We start from the raw sequence: 24,564 nt of genomic DNA on the forward strand, positions 1-24,564 counted from the left end.
TGAGATTCCTAAATTGACTCTGCTGAATCCCTTCCCTCATCAGGGGCAAAGGAGATCCCTGCCTGTCACTGCCTGGGTGTCCTGTCTAATGTGGAGCCAAGAAAAAAGTGATTACAGGACCTAAATATTTCTCTGTTAAGAGAATGCCACTGGTGGAAAGCAGTGTCTCTCCCCAGCTGTGGGAGGGAGCATCAGTGATGGCTTCAGGCTGTGTCACAGCAGGTTCCCCTGCAGCCCCAGGGACAACACAAGGGAGCCCAGAGGGGCAGAGCAAATGCTGCCTTGGGCTGGTGCTGTGCTGCTGAGCTGGGCCGGGCTCCTGGGACGCAGGCAGCTCCTGGCAAGCGGGCAGCGCTGCAGAGAGACAGCTCTGCCCAGGAGCAGCTCCTGTGCCAAGCGCAGCAGGGCTGAGGGCAGTGCCTGCAGGCAGGGAGGGGAGAGGAGGGAAGCAGGGAGAGGTTAAAGGCAATGTGGGGTGGGAGGGTGCTGAGAGGTCACTGGGGAAGAAATCTTCACAGCAGTCTACATGATAAGTCTCTTACTGCAGGGCAATGCAGCTGCATTTCCTTGAGGGGTCTCCTAAAGCTGGCACATCCCACAGATGACAGGATCTGTAAGTACAACTCTCTGAGTTTCTCTAGTGTAGAGGCAAAGAACATCCTCCAGAACAGGTATCCCATGCTGCACTGTCTGAGGGACAGGGCATGACAGCTGCCTTCTCCAAGGGATGGCTGCAGGGGTGTGAAGACGGGTGCGCAGCCAGAAGCACCCAGGGCTGTCCTTGTGAGCAGGGTCCCTGCACCCCAGGGTGCTGTGTGCCGGGGCAGGGACTCTGCTGCCTGCCAGGGTCAGCTCTCAGGCTGCCCAGGGCACTCCCCACGGTTCTGCCAGGGGAAGCTGTGGGTGGACAGAGTGACCCCAGCAAGGCGGTGTCCTTCTGCTGGTGAGAGGGTGCTGCATGCGTCAGGGCTGCTCAGAGCTTCAGCTCACCTCCTGCATATTTCCAATAGGAGGTTTCAAGGGGAAGATCAAGACAAGGATTACTTTCAAGAGAAAGGCCATTCTTGAGTCCCTGTTTAAAATTTCCTACTCTTGAGAAACGGGAGGGAATAAATGATAAAGGAGTTCTTAATTTTGACAAGTCACTGAGATTGCTGAACTGTAACTTTGAGGGACCAGGAGGTCTTCAAGACTCTCCTAATGTGTTTTCATCCTAATGTGTTCCCAGCCCCACCTCTGCCTATGGACAGATGCAGCATCACCTTTGCTGGACCCATCAGGCTTAGTCTGACCTGTCCTTTTTTCTATGTGCAAACATGAACATGGGCCCAGCCAGTGCCCTGCATACAGGCAGGTTTCTAGAGGGCTAAGGTGAGTGCACAGAGATTGCAGTGGGGTCTGTGAGTGCTCACAGGGAAAAGACATGGCACAGGGAATCACCTCCCAGGACAAAAATCACTAGGCAGCAGGGATATGATCTGGGAATGAGAGGAAATGAAAACTAGGAATGTTAGAATCATAGAATCATAGAATCTTTCAGGTTGGAAAAGACCTTTAAGATCATCCAGTCCAACCATTAACCTAACATTACCAAGTCCACACTAAACCAATTAAGGGTAGACTAGACTAAACCATGTCCCAAAGTGCCACATCTACCCATTTTTTGAACGATTCCAGGGATCTTGTGGGAGGGAGAATTCAGAAAACTCTGTCTCATCCCCTCCGATGCAGAGGCATTGCTCGCTCTGTTCTCCCTGAGTGCAGCAGAAATGCTGGGGGTTTCTGACATCCAAGAACATTCCCCAGGGGAGATGGGGGGAGCTGTACAAAACCCTAGAGCTCTTAAACTGCATTTACCATGCCCGTTCCTTAGCCCTGGGAGTGCAGATGCTGACAGGCCCTTCTGTGTTAGCAGTGGTTTCATCTGACGCAGTTGAACACCAGGACTGGTCCCTGCCCCTACCCACTGCTACAGAGTAGGGCTTACTTCTCAAGAGCCCGTGGGCAGATGCCCTGCTCTTCATGGCACATATGGCCAGCACCAGCCAGGGCTCCAGCCACAGAGCTAAAGGAAGGGCTGCTAGGAAAAGAAAAGGGGGGTGTGTGTGACTGTGGGAGGGTCTATGGGAAATGGCTCTTGTTTTGCTCATAGAAGTCTCCCCTAACTTGTCACTGTCTTTTTCTCCTATGACAGTCCCCATGCCCAGAGGCAGCAGATGTCCAACAGCAGCTCCATCACTGAGTTCCTCCTCCTGGCATTTACAGACACGCGGGAGCTGCAGCTCCTGCACTTCTGGCTCTTCCTGGGCATCTACCTGGCTGCCCTCCTGGCCAACGGCCTCATCATCACTGCCATAGCCTGTGACCACCGCCTCCACACCCCCATGTACTTCTTCCTCCTCAACCTCTCCCTTCTTGACCTCGCCTCCATCTCCACCACTGTCCCTAAAGCCATGGCTAATTCCCTGTGGGACACCAGGGCCATCTCCTACTCAGGATGTGCTGCCCAACTCTTTCTGTTTGTCTTTTTGATGTCAGCAGAGTATTATTTTCTCACTGTCATGGCCTACGACCGCTACGTTGCCATCTGCAAACCCCTGCACTACGGGACCCTGCTGGGCAGCAGAGCTTGTGTCCACATGGCAGCAGCTGCCTGGGGTAGTGTGTTTGTCTATGCTTTGCTGCACACTGCTAATACATTTTCACTACCCTTCTGCCATGGCAATGCTGTGGACCAGTTCTTCTGTGAAATCCCCCACATCCTCAAGCTCTCCTGCTCAGAGGCCTACCTCAGGGAAGTTGGACTTCTTGTGGTTAGTGTTTTTCTTTTTTGGGTATGCTTTGTCTTCATTATGCTGTCCTATGTGCAGATCTTCAGGGTCGTCCTGAGGATCCCCTCTGAGCAGGGACGCCACAAAGCCTTCTCCACGTGCCTCCCTCACCTGGTCGTGGTCTCCCTGTTTGTTAGCACTGCTATCTTTGCTTACCTGAAGCCCCCCTCCATCTCCTCCCCATCCTTGGACATGGTGCTAGCAGTTGTGTACTCGGTGGTGCCTCCAGCAGTGAACCCCATCATCTACAGCATGAGGAACCAGGACCTCAAGGATGCAGTGTGGAAATTGATACCTCGATGCTTTGCTGAAGGAATTAATTTCTTCTGCATAGCATTTGTAATGTAAATCATTACAGGCCCAGCCTATTGTCTGTAATTTTTCTTGTTTGTGGTGTTTTTTTACTTGTGATAATGTTGTCATCACCTTTCTAATTCACTCTTTACTTTTCTTTTCTGGCCAAGTCACTCTGTAAATGAGGAACCCTGTTCTCTCTCTGTGTTTAAACAAAATAAAGCACCCTTCAGTTGAATTTTTGTGGTGAGATTGTTCCCCCAAGGCTCTTTGCAGCTGCAGGGACAGTTTCTGAGTGCATGGGTGGAGGGGAAAAGAGTGCCATCATGGCAGCAGCTGCCTGGAGCACCAGCACTTGCTCTGCCAGGGCTCTTCTCTTCCCACTTGCATGCTCTCGTTCTGATCCCTTGCGTTGCTGTAAGGCCTGAGTGCTCTGGCAGCTTGGTCACAGGCGTGCTGCGTGCTAGTGCTGTGACCGCATGCAGGGACAGGCCATGGGCACTTCTGTGACAGAGCTGGCCTCCATACCAGCGTTTCCATAAAGAAAGGTGACCTCCTCAAGGCAGGGCCTGAAGCCTTAGGTCTGCTTTCAAAGTTGCTCTCAAGAAGAAGCTCAAGCAAGTGCTCTATTGAGGGAAACACCAGTGAAGAGCTCAAGTGTGTGAGTGTGCAGGACGAGGGCACACAGCAGTGTCCCTTGCACAGCCAGGCCTCCAGGGATCGCCTTGAAGGACCAGCAGAGCAGGGTCTGCTCTGTGACCTTGTTTGCTGGACACCACGGGCAAGGCGCCCCAGGGCAATGGTCACAGAGCAGCCCCTTGCAACCACCCTTCCCAGCACTGGCCTCTCACTCCAGCAAAGAGAGCTTGTTTGTCCCTCCACGGAGGAACACTGAACAACGAGGTCAGAAGTCCATGTTTGCATTGTCCAGAGAAGACTTAAGCATGCCCATGGTGTGTGTGTGAGGAGAAGAACCCGAGTGAGCACAAATGCCATCAGCTATTGCCAGAGGTGCCATGAAGGCCAGTGGGACAGGCAGTGCCTCCAGGTCACTTCACCTGGAGAGTAACATCCCCGGGGAAACCACCTGAATGCAGCACTGGGATGTGCTTCCTTGACCCGAGGTGCCTGTGTCCATCCCTCCTGCCGTGGGGCATCTCAGATAGGTGCAGAGCAGGGCGACCCACCGCAGGGCTGAGGTGCCTCCCAGCCTCTGGCAGTGGCAGCAGGAGGCCAGAGGGTCATGATGCCTGCTGCAGTGCACGGCCTGCGCGTGTGCAAGGGCAGGACTCGTGCCTCTGCACAGCCCTGTGTGTGTGAGGAGTGCAGGAGGCCAGCTCTGATAGGGACACCTCACAGGGCCCTGCCCTTCCTGGGTGTGACTCCAGGAAGAAACCCCACTGCACCAGTGAGATTCATCTCACCGCCACAGGCTCCTGGCAAATGCTGCTGTCTGCTCACATCACCCTTTCTGGATTGTGCCCTCCAATGTGTCAGAGCAATCAGAGAGTTGCTGGGCTCCTTGCAAATGGCAGACATCAAACCTTTCTTCCAGAAGTGCAAGAAGGAGCCTTGGGAGAATTACAGGTTGGTCATCCTCACCTCAGTCCCTGCAAAGGTGATGCGCCAAATACTCCAGCAGCCACTTCCAGGTCCTTGTAGGACAAGAAAGGGATTGACAAACCTGTATGTGGGGGGGAAAGAAGGGATGTTTTGTACCTGGACCTTAGCAAGGGTGTTGACATGATTTCCCATAGTCTCTTTCTAGCCAGACTGATGATACCTGGACTGAAGCAATGGATGATGTAGTGGGTGGGAAGCTGGCTGGTGGATCAAGCTCCAGTGTCACCAGTGGTAGAGTCCTCCTGGTGTCCACTTCCTAGTGGCATCCCTCAGTGCAAGCACTTGTGCCAACTCTTTTGAATGTCTTTACTAACTCCCTGCATAATGTGACGGAGTGCCTTTTCAGCTCCTTTGAGGATGATGCCGAACTGGGCAGAGTCCTTGAGCCTGCCTTGAGCGTGTCAGCTGTTCTATGATTCATTGAATGTTTTCCTTGGAGAGCTTTCTGAAGACAGACTGGAGAGAGGAATAAGGAAAAAAAGAGAGTCAGAAGTAGAGATATAAAATACACCAATATAAATACAGCAGTTCCTCTGAGCAATGTTTCTCCATTCAAAGCGTTGGTAGGAAATCTTTGAGACCAACTTGATGAAACATGAATACTTTTATCTGCTCACATACTGGGCCACAAGGAGGGTGATGGCTGGGTATCGTATCATGTGGTCAGTTGTGTCTCGGGACCTCCTAATGCAGTAGGAAGCCAATCCCTGTGAAGGGAGCTGTGAGGTTACTTCCTTCTGAAACAGCTGCTAGGTCAGCCCTTGACTCATGGCTGGTATCTGTGCTTTGAAGCGCACATCTGCCAGTGTCTCTGACAGGCCAGCAGAAGGCACCTGGATGGCACATTGACTGGGAGATGCCTTCTGCCAAAGGACCGAGGCTCACTCCAGGAAGGGGGCTTCTCTTTTGGTTGTCATGTCTCTTCTGCCTGAGTACATGATGGGACAGCAGCAGGCATGCAGCTTGGTCATGTCTATCCGAGAAACTGAAAGGTCATCAGCCTTGGAAGATGATGGTGAGGTTCCTTCTGTCTGGTGAGGGGAAAGGCCACAAGAAGGCTGATGGGTTAGCATGCCTGCTTGAAGGTTGTTTCCCAGATGCTGGAGCTTTCCTTGGAGGTAGGCAACAGCAGGAGAATAAAACACTGCCACAGGGTGCAGCTTGGAAGGTGGAGACTGGACATGAGGAGGAAGAAATGTCACTCGATGGGTAGTGCTGTGGGACATGGTGTCCTCCAGGAGGAGTATGAGATCAGTCCATCTCTCCGTGTTTCAAGGAACAAAGTGTGAGGGTGGATAGATGTCAGTGACTGCATGGAAATGCCAGGGTGAGAGCAAGGTGGGGAAGCGAGATGGGTGCCTCCAGCATGCAGGGAAAAGGAAGCAGCTGTGGGACAGCGCAGGACAACTTGTGCTAGAGATGGCAAAGAGCGTTGGCAAGGCTGGGAGTCACCAAGAGGACCCAAGCCTTTGTGCCCCTGGGTACGGCAATCGTGTCTGCCACCAAGGCCCATGAGGAGACACGTTGTGCTAAGGCACTGGGGGGGCCTCATGGCCTCCTTGCACACTCCCAGGAAGGCTGGGAGTTGTCACACCGTTGGCCTTCACTCAGCATCACACCCCCCACATCCCAGTGCCCCAGGAAGGGCCCTGAGAAATGTGCAAAGGACAGGATCTGCCTTCTGTGGGGCTGGGGGTCAGGGCTTGGCCTTTCTGCTTCATCAAAGCAAGCCAGGCTTTTCTCAGCAGCTGAGCTGCCTGCACATTACCTTTGCCTACCTGCAATCACAGCCTCCAATTATCTGCTCTAACGAGTCCCTTGGGAGGCTTTGTCACTAATGGCCCTCAGTGAGACTCATTAATGCTTCAAGGTACTTTGGGTTTTGCTTTTGACATTGAGTCTTGGAGAGGTTTGTGCAATCTCCTCTCAGTACTTGAGGTTCAAGGACTCTGCACCAAATACACTACAGCACTCATTAACATCAAGAAAGCCCTAACAAGCTATGTCTCTTCCTGTAATTGTCTTCTAGTCTTGCACAGTTAATTAGAGAGGTTTCCTAGTGCACTTCTGGAGAAACATTTCAAAGAACATCTAATAAAAATGAATGTTTGTTTTAAAGGGTGTAGTTTATTATGTTTCATTTTAGGGAAGAGAGGGTAGCAGCCTTGTCTGAGTGCTGTTGATGCAGGGTCTCTCCCAAGGAGGTCTGGACTGGTAGGAGAAGCTGTCCCTTGAGCTCTGACACAGCATGGACACCCTTGCTCCTCACCTCCCCAAGCCCATCATGGCTCTCATCGGCCACCTGGCACTGGCATCCCTTTTCTTTACATCAGACTTCTCCTCTTCAGTCTGCCGCTGGATGTTACAGCTCCTTTGTGCCAGCTCCCACCTGCTTTCCTTAGAGGCCTGGCTGCACAAAGGCAAAGAGGGATTTCTCTTATTTTTGAACAAGCAAAATAAGACTGATAAGACTCACCAGTCAAATGAAACACGCTCCCCAACTGTATGCCAAGTACAAGCTGCTACCAATGAAGTTCACCTTCCACAAGGCATAATCATGCCAGAAATCTTTTAGACAGAAAGGAAGTGGTAGAATAAACAAAATTAAAGTGTTGGCTAAAACCAGAATTAGACAGCATTCTGAAAGATAGGCAAGCTTTTAACTCCCTGAAGCTCAAAGTAGCTACTGGATTGTTGAGAGGTGTCTGAATAATCAAAGAGTAAGGGGAAGGGAAATCTAGGGAGCCACTGGAAGTGTTTATGTGCAGATGGGCTGCTGGCAACGGGTCTTCAGAAATGGTCAGTTTCGTTCAGAGAGCTGGAAATACGTGAAAGATGAGGGAGATGAAATGCACAGCCCAGTAGAGAGAGGACTGACAGTGCAAACATAGAGGAAGGTCAATAGTTCTCTTCTTGCTATTCATGGACATCCTGAAAACTGCTCATTTTGATCTCAGGGGAAAACACTGATTGGAGCCCACTTTGCTTATCATTGTTCTTTCCTCATTCAGGTTGCCTATTGTTGTGCTTTCCAAGTTCAGGTTGGTGTTCACTGTCAATAAAGTGTTTTATTGATCATTTGATGTCATTTCACCTTAATTTAGCCCAAGGAAATCACAGAACCTCCACAATCCTCTCTGGACAGCCCAGTTCATGTCATGACAACATCACAAGTGCATGCACAAGCCAGGTGCCTCCCGCCCTAGAACCTCCTCAGGCACCTATGACATCACAAGCCACTGCGGAAGCCAGGGGCATGCTCCTCACCTACCATGTATGCAGCTACCAGAGCCACCACATGCTCCTGTGCAAGTCAGGGGCCAGCACCTGCTCTGAAACCTCCTTAGCCACCAGTGGCATCACAAGCAGCTGCACAAGCCAGCTGCATACTCCTGCCTTATCAGCTATTCAGCCATCAATGACAACATCAGCAGCTGCAGAAGCCAGGGACTTTCTCTTGCCCTTGGCAACATGACATCACAAGCGCCTTGTCATGGTTTATCCCCAGCCAGCAACTAAGCACCATGCAGCCACTCGCTCACTCCCGCTACCCCGGTGGGATGGGGGAGAGAATCAGAAGAGTAAGAGTGAGAAAAACTCCTGGGTTGAGATAAGAACAGTTTAATAATTGAAATAAAATAAAGGAAAATAGTAGCAGTAGTAGCAACAATGACAATATAACAATAATAGTAGTAATAATATACAAAGCAAGTGATGCACAAGTAATAAAAGTAATAATATTATACAAAGCAAGTGATGATATCCCAGCCAAAACCAAGACAGTATCCACCCCTTATTCTATACCATCTATGTCATGCACAGGTCCTACCTTTTCCAATGCATTCTAATTAATCACCACCACTTTCACTATCTTGATATATACACATAGATATCATTCCCTTAATCTATGGACCATCCCTCTAAAATGTCCATTAAGTTCATTTAGTCCATGACTTTGGGTTCCGTCTGTCATCACAGTCTTTCAAGGCAGGAGAGATGGTGTGCGGTGTTGGACTGTTGCATGCTGAAGCCAGTTCTTGTTCCATCACCCTTGCAATTTGCTTGGTTTCATCAAAGTTCATCTTCATTAAGCTGGGCAATTCTTAAGTAATACCATTGATGTGGCATATAACAACCATAGAAGTAATGACATACAGTATTATATAACAATTAACATTGTATGACTCAGTTCATTGGCTATTTTCACCCAAAATAAAATTCCCTTGAGGTACACATTAGACTTCCCCATCCTTTCACATCACCGACCAAGTGCACCCAGGTCCTTGAGCAAAAGCAATCCCACGAATGGGTTTGCCTTTGCCAGAGGGGGAAGTAACCCAGACTGTCTTCCCCAGCATATTTTTTATGTGCACTACAGGAACTTTATCTCCTTCTACAGTATGTAAAAGTGTTGATTGGGCAGGGCCAGCTCGATCGGCAGATCCCCTGGTGTTGACTAACCAGGTGGCTTTTGCTAAATGCGTATCCCAATGTTTGAATGTCCCACCACCCATTGCTCTCAGGGTAGTCTTTAACAGTCCATTGTATCATTCGATTTTCCCGGAGGCTGGTGCATGGTAAGGGATGTGATACACCCACTCAGTGCAGTGCTCTTTGGCCCAGGTGTCTATGGGGTTTTTTCGGAAATGAGTCCCATTGTCTGACTCGATTCTTTCTGGGGTGCCATGTTGCCACAGGACTTGCTTTTCAAGGTCCAGGATGGTGTTCCAGGTGGTGGCATGGGGCATGGGATATGTTTCCAGCCGTCTGGTGGGTGCTTCCACCATGGTGGGTACATAGTGCTTGCCTTGGTGAGTTTGTGGGAGTGTGATAGAATCAATCTGCCAGGCTTCTCCCTATTTATATTTCAGCCATCGTTATCCATACCCGAGGGGCTTGAACTGCTTGGCTTGCTTGATTGCAGCACATATTTCACATTCATGAATAACCTGTGCAATACTATCCATAGTTAAGTCCACCCCTTGATCACGAGCCCATCTGTATGTTGCATCTCTTCCTTGGTGGCCTGAGGCGTCATGGGCCCACCGAGCTATAAATAGTTCACCTTTATGTTGCCAGTCCAGATCCACCTGAGCCACTTCAATCTTAGCAGCCTGATCCACCTGCTGGTTGTTTTGATGTTCTTCAGTGGCCCAACTCTTGGGTATGTGAGCATCTACGTGACATACTTTTACAACCAGGTTCTCTACCCGGGCAGCAATATCTTGCCACAATGCGGCAGCCCACATGGATTTGCCTCTACGCTGCCAGTTGCTCTGCTTCCATTGATGCAGCCACCCCCACAGGACATTTGCCACCATCCATGAGTCAGCACAGAGATAAAGTATTGGCCACTTTTCTCGTTCAGCAATATCTAAAGCCAGCTGGATGGCTTTCACCTCTGCAAACTGACTCGACTCCCCTTCTCCTTCAGCAGTTTCTGCGACTTGTTGTATAGGACTCCATACAGCAGCTTTCCACCTCCAATGCTTTCCCACAAGACGACAGCACCCATCAGTGAACAAGGCATGCTGCTTTTCATTTTCTGGCAATCTATTATACAGTGGGGCCTCCTCAGGATGTCACCACTGCCTCTGGTGATATTCCAAAATTTTTGCCTTCTGGCCAGTCCACAATCATTTCCAAGATTCCTGGGCGACTGGGGTTTCCTATTTGAGCCCGTTGTGTGAACTATCTCCCGTTTAATTTGTTCAAAGGCTTGTTATTGCTCAGGGCCCCATTTGAAATCGTTCTTCTTTGGGGTCACCTGATAAAGAGGGCTTACGATCTGACTGTAATTTGGAATATGCATTCTCCAAAAACCCACAATGCCTAAGAAAGCTTGTGTTTCCTTTTTGCTAGCTGGTGGGGACACAGCTGTTATTTTGTTGATCACATCCACTGGGATCTGACGACGTCCATCTTGCCATTTTATTCCTAAAAACTGGATCTCCTGTGCAGGTCCCTTGACCTTACTTTGTTTGATAGCACAACTGGCCTTCAGAAGGATTTGGACTATTTTCGTTCCCTTCTCAAAAACTTCTTCTGCTGTATTGCCCCACACAATGATGTCATCAATGTACTGCAGATGTTCTGGAGCTTCACCCTGTTCCAGTGCCATCTGGATCAGTCCATGGCAAATGGTGGGGCTGTGCTTCCACCCCTGGGGCAGTCGGTTCCAGGTGTACTGAACACCCCTCCAGGTAAAAGCAATCTGGGGCCTGCACTCTGCTGCCAAAGGGATGGAGAAAAACGCATTAGCAATGTCAGTTGTGGCACACCACTTGGCTGCCTTTGACTCCAGTTCATATTGAGTTCTAGCATGTCTGGCACGGCAGCACTCAGCGGCGGTGTAACTTCATTCAGGCCACGATAGTCCACTGCTAGTCTCCACTCCCCATGAGACTTTCACACTGGCCATATGGGACTATTAAAGGGTGAGCGAGTCTTGCTGATCACTCCCTGGCTCTCCAGTCGATGAATCAGGTTATGGATGGGAATCAGGGAGTCTCGGTTGGTGCGATAGTGCCGCCGGTGCACTGTTGTGGTAGTGATCGGCACCTGTTGTTCTTCAACCCTCAGCAACCCCACAATAGAAGGGTCCTCTGAGAGACCAGGCAAGGTAGACAGCTGTTTAATTTCCTCCGTCTCCAAGGCAGCTATCCCAAAAGCCCACCGGTACCCTTTTGGGTCCTTGAAATACCCTCTCCTGAGGTAGTCTATGCCAAGGATGCACAGAGCCTCTGGGCCAGTCACAATGGGGTGCTTCAGCCACTCATTCCCAGTTAGGCTCACTTCAGCCTCCAGTACAGTGAGCTGTTGGGATCCCCCTGTCACTCCAGAAATACACATGGGTTCTGCCCCTCTATAGTTTGATGGCATTAGCGTGCACTGTGCACCAGTGTCCACTAGAGCCTTATCTCCTGTGGGTCTGATGTTCCAGGCCATCGAATCCACACAGTCCAGTAAACCCGTTTGTCCCTTTCCTCCACCTGGCTGGAGGCAGGGCCCCTCTAACACTGGTCATAGTATTTGTTGTTCACTTCTTGTAAATGTGAATCAAGAGTCCATTGATTAAGACTGGAAGTGAAATTAGCCCTCTTACTCTGTCTGGGGAACTGCTCACTGGAAACTGAAGCTGCAGTTTTCCTGGAAGAACCGCCTTTTGTAATAGTTCTTCCTTGTAACTCACGCACCCATGCCTCTAGGGTCGAGGTAGATTTTCCATCCCATTTCCTCATGTCCTCTCTGTGATCACGCAGGTAAAACCACAGGGTCCCCCGTGGTGTGTATCCTCTCCATCCTCTCTCTTGAGCATAAGGACATTGACTCCTAATGGCTGAGATACTGGTCCATACAGGTGGGGAGTAGGACAGAGTTGCTGAAACTCTCAGGACAGTTTTTCAGACAGTTTTTCCACAGCCGAGATGCAGGCCCATAGGGAGGAAGAGATACTTTCTTCATATTCCCGGAGTCGTCTGGCCACTTAGTCCACCTTTGTTGCCTTTTCATCTTTCCAGTATTGCCAACGAGTTGGCATACGATGCTGGTGCGCTCTGTACCATCTTCCGCCACATGGGTCGACTTCATCTGGATCTTTGGGTAACTGTTTATTGTTCAGGTCACTATAAATCACCTCTGGCATGCCTAATTCCCTCAGGTACTGGATACCCCTCTTTGTGGTGGTCCATTTGCCTGGGCAATATGTAACATCCTCCTTGAAGGGATATCTTTCCTTCATGCTTGACAGAAGTCGCCTCCAGAGGCGGAGGGTTTGTGCCCCTTTTCCAATTGCTTTGTTAATGCCTCCTTCCCTAGAAAGGGATCCCAGCTGCTTGGCTTCCTTACCCTCTAATTCCAGGCTCCTGGCCCCATTACCCCAGCATCAGAGCAGCAAGGTGATGATGTGCTTGACTGGATGACGGCTGAAATCTTTTTGCATATCTCGCAGCTTACTCAGGGATAGGCATCGGGTAGTTACCATCTCATTTATGGGTTCTGCCTCTTCCTCCTCTGGTTCTCATGATGGCCCTGGTTTATCTTCCTCCCTTACTAAATGAGCTGTTTTTCTTGTGTATTTTTTCTTTTGTATAGGGGCAACTGATACCGGCACGGGTTGGTTCTCTGGTTTAGCCATGGTGCCTGTCACTGGGGTTGGAGTAGCCTCAGTGCCTGTGGCGGGGGTTGGAGTAGCTACAGTGCCTGTTGTTTTGTCATCCGATCCAGAGACCTTCTCTTTCCCTTGAGGGTACTGAATAGTGTTGACCACGGCTCGCCAGGCATGGGCCAGTCCCCAGCATGTTGCAATGAGTTGTGTCTCTCTGGAGTTGCCAGGGTGACAACATATTTTTTCCAAATACTTTAGTAGTTCTTCAGGATTCTGCACTTGTTCAGGGGTGAAGTTCCAAAGCACTGGAGGTGCCCACTGCCCTAGGTACTTGCCCATACTATCCCACACACCCTGCCACTCATAACTATCCAGCCTTGGGGCAGATCTCTGGATGATATTCTTGAGTTGCTTACTAACCTTTGTCAAAACCAAAACAGTATTCCCAAGAAGTATCAATAGAAGTATCTTAACTGCCCAGGGGTGTTCAAGATAATGAAAAGTTGTTGTAATGGAGGAGGAAACATCATAGAAGAAGGTAGCGAAGGTGCCATTCTGTATTTCCTCCACAACAAGCCTTTCAGAGGAAGAGGTATAATTGCTAGCTCTCTCCATGAGGTGGTACCTGAAGTACAGTAATGACTTCTGTATGAAACCCAAATACCAAAGAATGCTCAAGGTCAGTGTTTTAATAAGGAATCTCCCAAGCAAAATATCATTAATCACTGCAGAGCATAGCACACTGCACAAACCAACACCAAACTTTAACAGGTACCGCAAAAAAAAGAACATGGTGCAGATCAGATGAACTAATATTGTGACCAGCAACTGTTAACAGATTCCTTAATACACTCTGGTTAATCTGTTATTATGTCAAACCTTTCAAGCTACACGCTGGGCACCAAAAAGGACTGTCGTGGTTTAGCCCCAGCCAGCAGCTCAGCACCACGCAGCCGCTTGCTCATTCCCCCTACCCTGATGGGATGGGGGAGAGAATCGGAGGAGTAAGAGTGAGAAACACTCCTGGGGTGAGATAAGAACAGGTTAATAGTTGAAATAAAGTAAAATAGTAATGATAATAACAATAATAACAATATAATAATAATAATAATATACAAAGCAAATGATGCACAATGCAATTGCTCACCACCCACCGACCGATACCCAGACAGTTCCTGAGCAGTGATCACTGCTCCCCGGCCAACCCCCCCCAGTTTCCATACTGAGCATGACGTCATATGGTATGGAATAGCCCTTTGGCCAGTTTGGATCAACTATTCTGGCTGTGCCCCCTCCCAGTTTCTTGTGCGCCTGGCAGAGCATGGGAAGCTGAAAAGTCCTTGACTAGCATAATCAGGACTTAGCAACAACTAAACCGTCAGTATGTTATCAGCATTGTTCTCATACTAAATCCAAAACACAGCACTATGCCAGCTACTAGCAAGAAAATTAACTGTATTCCAGCCAAAACCAGGACTGTATCCACCCCTTATTCTATACCATCTAAGTCATGCACACATCCTGCCCTTTCCCATGCATTCTAATTAATCACCGCCACTTTCCCTATCTTGATATATACACACAGATGTGTGTATAATCCCTTAATCTATGGGCCATCCTATATTTATATTCTTGTCAAAAGCTTAAAAACAGGAAGTGTTTGCTTTGTAGTTTTAAATCTTACACTGTGATCTATAGCCGGATAACTGTTGTAATGTGAACAAAACTTTAACTTTTAATAATGTAAAGTATTTATTTTAACTGTAAAATGTGTGTATATTTTGATACTGTCCTATAAAGAGTAGTTGCTTGTCTGGGAAGGTAGAAGGGGAGTACCTTATCAGCCTCAATGTAATGTTGCTGTATTACTCAACTTCAAGACACAAAGAAGCAGCACTGCAGAAGCTGTTTACCATTCTTCACAGGTTTCATTAATTTTGTGTTGGAAACTAACACAATTTTCACAGAAGAATTGTGTATAAGTTATGGACATTTCAGGGGGGGTTGCAGCAGCCAAACTGGAAGCGTTTCTGGAACATGGCTATTTCTCAATTTCTAGTCACAATAGTTATAGTTCCATTCTGTGAATGCTGCAGAGTTTCATAAATTGTAGTACATATACAGTGGTGTGGAGTAAATGCTGCAGGTGATTTAGAGATTAAACTTAGATTCACAATTTTAGGAAAAGGCAAAGCACTGAAGAAGCTTCCAGGGTGGAGTGCAGCTGGTATGCATGGAATCAATTTCACGGAAATTCCCTGGGCCTGCAACCTTAGACGTTGGCAACACCAGGGGAACTTGGTGTGTTGGCTCTAAGAGGAACTGCCCGGAGGGTGGAGCGGTGTGGAGAGACTGCAGCCAGGCTCTGTGTGGCACCCCAGATGGGACTGCTGTGAAGCATTCTGCCCAGCCAGGGCAGCTCCTGTGCCCTTGGATTCCCCAGTACACTCCGTCAAGCCTGGAGACTTGTTCTATCTACGAACATGAAAAGACGAAGCATTTGTTGCCTTATTGCTGCTGCTTTTAGTCTTTGTGTAGTCATGGCAAGCAGTCTATTGTAGATGTACTGACCAAAGGAACAGCCTGTAGTATAGCAGAACACTGCGAGAACTTGGGCAAACAATGGATGAATGAAGAAGGACAACAGGAAAGGGTATAATGAGACCCTGGGCCAACAACCTGTCACGGTTTTGACAAAATGCTGCCCTTTGGTAAACTTTTGCTCATTATAATATCATTATAATACCAAAACACACCTCCACCCCAAAACCTACCCACCTCTAAGGTGCGACCACTCCTCACTGAGCTTGTGATTTGAATTTCTCCAAGCCTATACCTTTAAAGCGAAGCAAGAAAGTTTTACACCAGTTGTAACAAAGTATGTATGACTAGAGTCACTCAAGCGCCACCTGAAAGATAAAAAATAGTATAAATTAGCCTAAGAGAGAGGGCATGTTAGGGAAGATACCATCGCGTGCTACTCTGACCTCTGGGATCAGTCGACGGGCTGAGCCTCTCTTCTCCCTCATCGGGACGTCTTTGAGTAAGAATCTAACACTTGGTTATACCAAGTGCCTCCCTGGGAAATTTAGAAACCTCTATAGAGTCGCTTTTATGTCTTTTGATGCATCTGTGTTATCCAAAACTTTGGTATTTGCATATGCTTTGCAGTCAGTGAATTTATCACCGGTAATCCAACGAACCTGTGTCTGTTGCTTTAATAAATTGCTTTGATTTATTGGTCTAGCCGTGATAGTGGTCATTGAACGCGACCAGACGCTTTAAGTGTGGCCGTGGTGGTTCATGCAGCATGACTAGACAAAAGGTGCCTACATTATTTGTGCATTCGTAATCGTGATAGTTCAGTGTACTGAACGCGACTGGACTTACAACGATAAATTGGGTACCTTCCAAAGCCCTCTTGATGCAACAAGTGGACAATACAATGTAATTTGTTTGAATGCAGGCTGTGTAAATTGTGTAAATGTACCTGACTGTTTATAGGAACATGCCAATGTGTATGTGTGGCATATTACCAGATGTGACCTTCTGAAACTGTTGCAGTGCCGTGTTTTGCTGTGGAACTGCTTGCATTTTGTTCTCAACAATGTGTACCTTTGCCTGGTGATTTCAATAGTGGTTGCACTTTGTGCAAAGGCATAGTGCTAGCCAATTAAATGAGTGGTCTTTCGAGTGACAAAGATTAGAGAAGGCAGGGCTTAGTGCAGGGGAGCTGCTTCTTTCTTCCGAAAATTAAAGGCTGGAGTTCATTTGCAAGAAAGATACGTGTCTTCCCACTCGTAACTTCTTCCCTCACTCACTGCAGAAATTACACTGTGTACATTTTGGGTGGAGAAAAGAAAAATTACTGTGGAAGGTAGCCACCAGAAGAAATTGGACTCCGTTAGTGCTGACCCTAAATGTGTCCTTTGATCTGTAAACTCATGTGAAGTTTTCCTCTGAAATGAGAAAAACTGTCCAAGTGGTGTAGACATTTAAGCTTTTGAGAAAGTTTAAAGAAAAATACAGGAACATAACATAAAGCAGCTCAAAACTGTTACTTGCTCTAACCCCTTGAGTGCAGACCAGCTTATCATGGAGGCAATAGGTGGTAAGAAGTTTACCGGTTTGTTATTCCTATGTATTAAATGCCATAAGTTAATTATGGTCTATTCCTAGGATGTGTTTTTTGTGTTTTGCAAGTGTTTTGTAAACTGTTTGGGTTCAAACAAACTAGTCAAGTATCTGTAAAGTTGTCTGTAAATGTTAATGGCAATGACTTCAAAGATGTTGATGTGGATGATATTACAGTTAAGAAAAAACTGTGTATATGAAACAAGCATTTAATAAAATACTGAAACTAGATGGTTGCTTTTGTGAGTGAATGCATCTAAAACCAAAAGCATGTGCGGCTGATCTGAAAGATCGGTTCTTGAAGGTCCAAGTCATTTACAGTCACTCCCTTTGACCCTGCCTGTGTCTGCACTAGTGTGTAATAAAAAAATCTGACCAAATACTGTTTAAACAAAATCAGCTGGCTTCAAGAATTTGAAGATGTAGTTGTGTGTATGGTTTATATTACAATTTGTATGTTAAAAGGACACAGTCAACTGGAAAAAAAGGGCAGGTTTTACTTCCTGTAGTTACATCACTTCATATGAAGAAGTTAGTAGGGGGGAGCATGCAGTTTGGACTGCCTACAGCACATGATGGTGACATTTCTACTGAAAAGAATCCTTTGTCTTGCTGAGGGATTCTAAAAAGCTTGATTCCTTTTCATGCTTCTGTGTCTGAAGCTCAATTTCAGCAAGCAGAAACAACTTCCCCAACTGCTAAGTTGAGTGTCCTTTTAATGCTGCAAAATGTAAATCATGATAGTGGCATACATCTTTCTCAGTTAAATGTACAGTGGAGATCTTCTCCTTCAAATAGTCTGGAGCCTAAAATCAATTAAAAAATACTGGACAGTGTAAATGTTTCTACGCATAGCGTGAGTGCTCTTGGAAGAAAATGGGACTGGTTCCACAAGCCTTTATGTAAGGTACAGACAGAGCCTAAGGTTTTGGGTGCCCAGGAATGCTCTTGTCAAGCAGGTTAACGGGCACCCAACCCCCACGTAAAGGTGTAAGGACTCCCCAGAACATCTTCAGCACCACTCTGTTTTATGAGTAGCTGTTTTGGTGCACCCTCAGCTGGCGTTGTGCTGCTCTTGACGGGACTGGGTGAGTGCTGTGGTCTTTGGCCGTGGGGGCTGCACTGTGTTTCTCATGCGTGTGTCAAATCCTGACCTGTTAAACAGACTGCCAATCTGGCTGAAGCCGATGCTTCCGAAGGAGATAAAATAACAGCGATGATGATACAGTCTTGCCAGGAATATGATCCATCCAAGTAAGCGTTGCTGATGTCAGATCTGTTCTTTGAAGATGATGGAAAAGCTGCAGAGATGCTTGTTGGAACAAGAGAGACACCTTTGCATACCTTTCTTTCCCCAAAATCTTTCAGTTACATGAGGATAGCCTTGGGTCCACCTCCACCATCTTACACTTGCTTCCATTGTGGAAAACCTGGCCACTATAGGAAGAACTGCCCAACACATGGGGTAAGACTGTGGGGGACTGCTGGTGTTCAGTAGTTTGTCATTGTTTTTACCTTGGCAGTCATGGAACAAATACAGAAACACTCCTATTAAGAATTGTTTCTCTAGAGGTGAAAGACAGAGGTTACCTGGCAATGTTGCAAAGGCCTTCAAACTTCCAGGGAAACCTGCAATTACAAATGCAAAAATGTCTTTTTTCAATGTCATAGGCATTAAATATGTCCATAGACCTTTCTCTGTAGACTTTCACGCACATTTTTGTATATTTCAATATCACTGAAAATGTTTCTGGTTTTAACTCTTTTTAATGACTGGTTTTAGACAGGTTTTAGGATTCTGTCTGAACCCAAGATGTTTCTCTTGACCCCATCTTGTGACTATGTGCGTGTTTTAATTACACAAGCCTCTGGTTGAGGATTCATGCCATTGAACGTTCGTCACTGAATGTATATGCATGAGGTCTGAATTCCACCTTCATCTAGAGATGGTGAACACAAGTTCCCCAGCGAGTGATTCAGAGCAGCGAACTGAGCTGTCACGCTGAATTGCGCTGGGGAGCAGGAGCGGGTTTGTGTCTCTTCTCTGAGTGGATGGCGAGTGCAGGGATGTTTCGCCCTTCAGGAACCTGAAGTTAAGCCAAGGAATGTCAAATGAGTTCAAAACACTGCTCAAGCTTCTGGAATGTCCTGGCTCTGTTCTTTTAGGAAAATACATACTTTAGTCGAGCAACCCTTAGGCTAGGTACAAGGAGAGCAGTAAAGGCTTTTGCTGCTTCAAATAGACCTTGAAATGTCATTTTAAGTGTGGGTCTTGAGATGAGATATGTCTGCATTTCTTTCCTTAACAGGACAAACAATTTGAGTCTGTTCCCGGAGTTAAAAAGAGCACAGGAATTCCCATGAGTTTCATGGTGGAGGTGAAAGATCCCAACACCAAGGGTGCTATGCTGACAAAGAGTGGAAAATATGCAATACCAACTATTAATGCGTAAGTAAGGAATTAATTGGACTGACCACAAAGGGAACGAGAGAAACCATGTGTAAACATCCGAGTGGCAATGCAACCAAGTTGGCCAGCATCTGGAATAACAGGAGAGGAAGCATTGTCATTGTAGCTTACCCTTAAAATCGGTGATACTTTCTACCATTAAAATAGGGCGGTCCTTCTGTTCCTGCCCCTGCAAGTTGGTGAAACTTGCGGTATGCTAAGAATCTGTATTTCTGCAAAACGTTTCAGTAGCGCTTACAGAGGAGTTGTTCTCTTTGAACGCTCATTTTGCTTCTGGGTTATGCTTCAAAGGCTTCCTGCAAAATTTAACAAAGAGCTGTTGGACTGAGATTTCCTGCCCCCCTGACTTTTATCCAGTCCCATGTGTGAAACAGACTGAAGTTTTCCTGTGGCTATAAACTAAGAAAACACTACTGTGTGCTGACAAGAGTGGCTGTTTTCAAATGCACTTGGTAGCACTTGTGTTTTTCTGTTGTGGATCTCCTTTTGTAGAAGCTGTAACACAGACTTGCTCCATTTATCAAACACAGTTACTTGGAGACTAAGTTTACCCTGAGCCTGCAATTTACACTTACCCTCTGGCCAAGGAGAGTTGGGATTCATTTCACCTGATTTCCCGCTGTCAAGGAATTCTTTTTCTAGTCTGAGCTGGTGTCTGAGTTGATCCAATGAATGGGAGAGTTCTGCAGAAGGAAAATTCTTCCCCCCTCCCTCTTCTAGTGCTGTGGATATAGAAAAGTAGTTCAAACAAAATGCCTACATGTTAGAAGGCTAACAGGGAGTGAGACGGATTCTATCTATTCTCTTCCTTTGATAAAATCCAAAGTTTGGAAAAGTTTCCCTTTACCCATCTTTAACTTTTTCCTTTTTCCTTCCCCACCCTGTCTCCAGGGAAGCTTATGCTAGAGGCAAGAAGGAAAAACCTCCCTTTCTACCAGCGGAGCCATTCTCCTCCTCCTCAGAGGATCCTATTCCAGAGGAGTTGTTGTGTCTCATCTGTAAAGATCTAATGACAGATGCAGCTGTTATTCCCTGCTGTGGAAACAGTTACTGTGATGAATGTAAGTGTTACTCCCCTCTCTGTTCATTCAAAACATCACATCTGATCTTCTGAAAGCAGAAATAGGAGATAAAGAAATTGCTTTGTTACCACTTCTACTTAATACTTCAGTATACCCTGAACAGGAAAGGATTCTTCTCGCATAAAGGAAAAAAATGCAGAAAGCTTTTTCCCCTGTTCATGTATGTCGTTAAATCCTCTTAACATGCAGAAGGATGAGTATGAGAAGAGTGCGTCACTGTGCAGGTGATTACAGTATTAGATATGGAATGCATTTAGTTTGTCCACAGCCCTTTCCCTCATACAAAATTATACAGCCAGCTCTGGTGCCTGACTGTGCTCTGCAACAAAGGGACAGTTAGGCATTTAATCCACATTCTTCTCCAGGGAGAGCTGGTTAAAGCCTTCAGAACTCAAACCTACTCATGGTTTTTTAAGACGTGTTTTATTCATTAACCTCAAGGTTGGTGACTTCTCGCTGCACTATACAGTGGAAAAAAGACTAGTGGAGACATCAAGACACAGCCTACTCTACATCTTCAGGTGTGACAGTAGTGAAATATCAAAACTGCACAGTTGTGTGCTGCATACGAGACATTTTTGACACTATTGAACTTTTATAGCTTCATGCTCTCAATTCAAGACCATATTCACCCATTAATCTTAGATGTGTTTTGAGAATTGATTAGAAGCCAACAAATGTCCTTACTTTGGCTAAAAACTGTTTTGATGGTTCTAATTATTCACAGGTATTAGAACAGCGTTGCTGGCAACTGAGGAGCATACATGCCAAATGTGCCATCAGACAGATGTTTCGCCTGATTCTTTAATTGCCAACAAGTTTCTACGCCAGGTACCATGATGCCTTTTACATAAACTGTTTGTAAGAAAAGTCTATTTGTGAGAAGGTGAAAGGGAAGCAAATACTAATTTACATCTCCTTTAAGCAAGGCTAAATTGAACAAGGCCAAATTTACTTTTGAAATCCATGATCTGTTGTTATAGAAGCTTACAGCCTGGCACATTCAAGGTCACACTTTTGTTTAAGATGATTGCCTCGCTTTCAAATTTGGTGTTAACACTGAAGTACTTTAAACACAGATACTCCGAGTCACCAGTCAGTAATATCAGTGTCTAATGAGATGTGTTCATATATCTATATGGTGATTTATTTTAGGGTTGGTAGCATTTACAGGAATACAAAAGCAATTTTACTCTGTGGAGGCTTTTGTTGGTGTATCTACTGAAGTTCCATATTACCTTTTGGTAAATGTTTTTCTGCCTCCAGGCTGTGAGCAGCTTCAAAAATGGAACTGGCTACGCAAAAAGGCTCAATACCCAGATTCGACAGCAGCAGCAACAGCCACCACCACCACCACCACCACCACTCCTGACCACCTGCTGCTGTGCTGGTGAGTGCCGCCGACTGTCTAAACCTTCCCCTCTGTCAATCAGCAGTTTGTTGGAAGAGAAGGTAAGTTTTATTTCAACATACGAACTGATTCTTGTATTTTCGTAGAGCTCATTTTCCAACTGTTTGCATTTATTCACAAGGGCTACCAGGATCCTGTTCAAAGACAGCCAGCAGTAGCAAGTGTTCTGGGCCCCCAAGGACAACCAATACCCACAGCTGGTAAGTAACTATAACTTCAGGATTTCCTGAAAAGAATTCTCTTCAGACCAACTGAATGGATTGTTTTTGTGTATGTGTCTCCCCACTCCAAAAGGTCATCCAATGAGAGCCAGAACAATTTGCTCAGCAGGTGGCAGAGCAGGCTGGGAACTGTCAGTATTCTACAGAAATTCAATAGATGACCACTTGTAACCTGTTAAACAAGGCCGTAACACATGACTTGTACAGCAGCTGGTTTATAATGAACTGAGTATGCACAGATAGCTGTTTACACATGATTTTGCTAAGGAACTGATGAACTATAAAAAGATTCAAGAAGAGCGTAGGCATTCGTTTTCCAGGTGACTGCCTTCCATGTCCGTAAAGGAGAAGCAGATTGTCTGGAAGAACCAGGAGGAGTTCCACTTCACCTCTCTCGTTAGATGGAATGGATGACTCAAAGGATTAGCAGTGATAGGAGCTGCACATGTAGGTTGCTAGCTCAACTCTGGCAGAGATTCAGGTTGACCAATAGTTGTCATTTGGCAGCCGTTGTTAAGGAACAGGCGTCTCTTTTACTAAAGCTTCTCTGCAGTGACATCCTTCACCTCCTGACAGCCGTGAGAGGCTGGAAACTGAGTAGGTGTAGTTGCTGGATTTTCTGTGTCTCCCTATTCTGATTGTAACCGTGACCTCAAAGCACTTTGGAGGAGATATGTGAGAGAAATTGTCTTGATTTCCTTTTTTGCTTATTTCTGGGGGATACATGGAGAGATTTGAACCTGGACTGCAAACTGGTGGCTTTCGCTAGTATTCTGTTGACATTGTTGAATTTTTCATAGGAATTAAGAGATCAGGCTTGTTTAAGGAAATCTTAAATTGGTGAAGGACTTCGAGAGGAGGAATGATGGTAATGGCCATAGGCGGAATAATGTGAAATAATGGTTCTTTAAAAAAATAATAAAAGAAAAACCTGTGAAGAAAAAACTCAGGGTAGCTGATGTTTTCTATCCCTCAAAATCACTTGGGCGGGAGTCTGATCTGTTAGTCGTGCTCTCAGGATCTTTCCTAGAGTAATGGCATTGAGTCACATAGCTCAATCAACAGCTATGGTGTGACAGAGGTGAGTGGAAATAGAGTTACCCTTACTGGATGTTTTTACACTAACAAAGCAACAGCTGTTTTGTCTTGTAAGCAGAAACTCTTACATGTTATCAAGTTCTTTGCTTTGCAGTAGCATCATGCCAGCAGCTGAAAGAAGCTTTGACAGAAGCATATGGAGAGGAAAAAAAAAACACCAAACCAAGTTGGGGAGAGTGACTCTTTTGAATTACCTTCAGTATTTTTTTTTGTGTTCTGTTTTTACTAAGGTCCAAGGCTCTGTGTAGTGCTTCATCTTCCTCTAGAAGTTCATATACCGACTCCAAGTCAAGATGCAGTTCTTCCCGCATTAGCTCCTCCTCTCAATCATTTAGACATTCCTGTTCTCATTCCTACTCAAGATCACCACCATATCCAAGAAGAGGCAAAGGGAAGAGTGGTAACTCTCATTCTAGGTCAAGGGTACATGGTTATCATGGGTCAAGGTCAAGGTCACCCCCATACAGAAGATCCCATTCACAGTCAAGATCGCCAGTATTTAGAGGCCAGTCTCCCACTAAACGGACAACACCTCAAGGGCAAGGAGAAAGGGAGTATTTTAACAGGCACAGAGAAGTTCCACCATATGATAAGAAAGCTCCCTATGGCAGATCTGCTGCCATCCGACGTGCATTAGAAAAGGAAAGATACAGCACGTGGGAGAGGAAGGTGGACACTGATTGTGAAAAATCTGCTCAAATGGAACCTCCTGTGAAAAAAGTGAAGAAGGAGTAGCCGGACACAGACAGTGTTAGAACATCTTCCTCTTAAAAGGATGAGAATATTTTGATACTATCCTGTAAAGAGTAGTTCCCACTTTGGGAAGATAGAAGCGGAGTACCTTTTGGGGAGGGGAGCATTGCAGAAGCTATTCTGGAACATGGACAATTGCATGGTTATTTTTCTCTTTGTTAACTAGCTATACTTTACTAGTTATACTTTGTGTATAAACACAAATCACATGTTCATAAATAAAGTTAAGATTCTTCTAGCCTCGTGTATTCCCTGGCATGTCTGTATTACATTTCTAAGTAGCATCTTACCATAAGGGAACAGAGAAATCTCAAAAAAAAAAAAATTAAAACAAAGGAAAAATCCTGGAGCGGGAGGGAAGACTTAGAGTTAGTTAGAAGTAATTCAAGTGAATGAAAGAGAAAGCAAAACCATTCCCTTCTTGTTTGCTCTGACTGTCCCTGATTTGGGCTGTGGGTGGCTGTAGGGAAGGTGGAAGCCTTGCATCTCTCTTCACAAGTCCTCTCTCCCTCCCCCTGTCAAAGCTCTGCAGCCTCAGGT

At 46.3% G+C, this 24,564-nt stretch overlaps 1 protein-coding gene across 1 annotated transcript; it reads left to right on the plus strand.

Moving 5' to 3' along the window:
- The first annotated feature begins 2,157 nt into the window (after positions 1–2,157).
- On the plus strand, positions 2,158–11,826 carry LOC104025498 (olfactory receptor 14C36). Its single transcript, XM_075724171.1, has 2 exons — positions 2,158–3,153; positions 11,756–11,826. Exons 1-2 carry the CDS (start codon positions 2,217–2,219, stop codon positions 11,824–11,826), a joined length of 1,008 nt encoding a protein of 335 aa, XP_075580286.1. The 5' UTR covers positions 2,158–2,216.
- The last annotated feature ends 12,738 nt before the right edge of the window (positions 11,827–24,564 follow it).

This window comes from Pelecanus crispus, chromosome 21 (genome assembly GCF_030463565.1).
Source record: "Pelecanus crispus isolate bPelCri1 chromosome 21, bPelCri1.pri, whole genome shotgun sequence".
Taxonomy (NCBI): domain Eukaryota; kingdom Metazoa; phylum Chordata; class Aves; order Pelecaniformes; family Pelecanidae; genus Pelecanus; species Pelecanus crispus.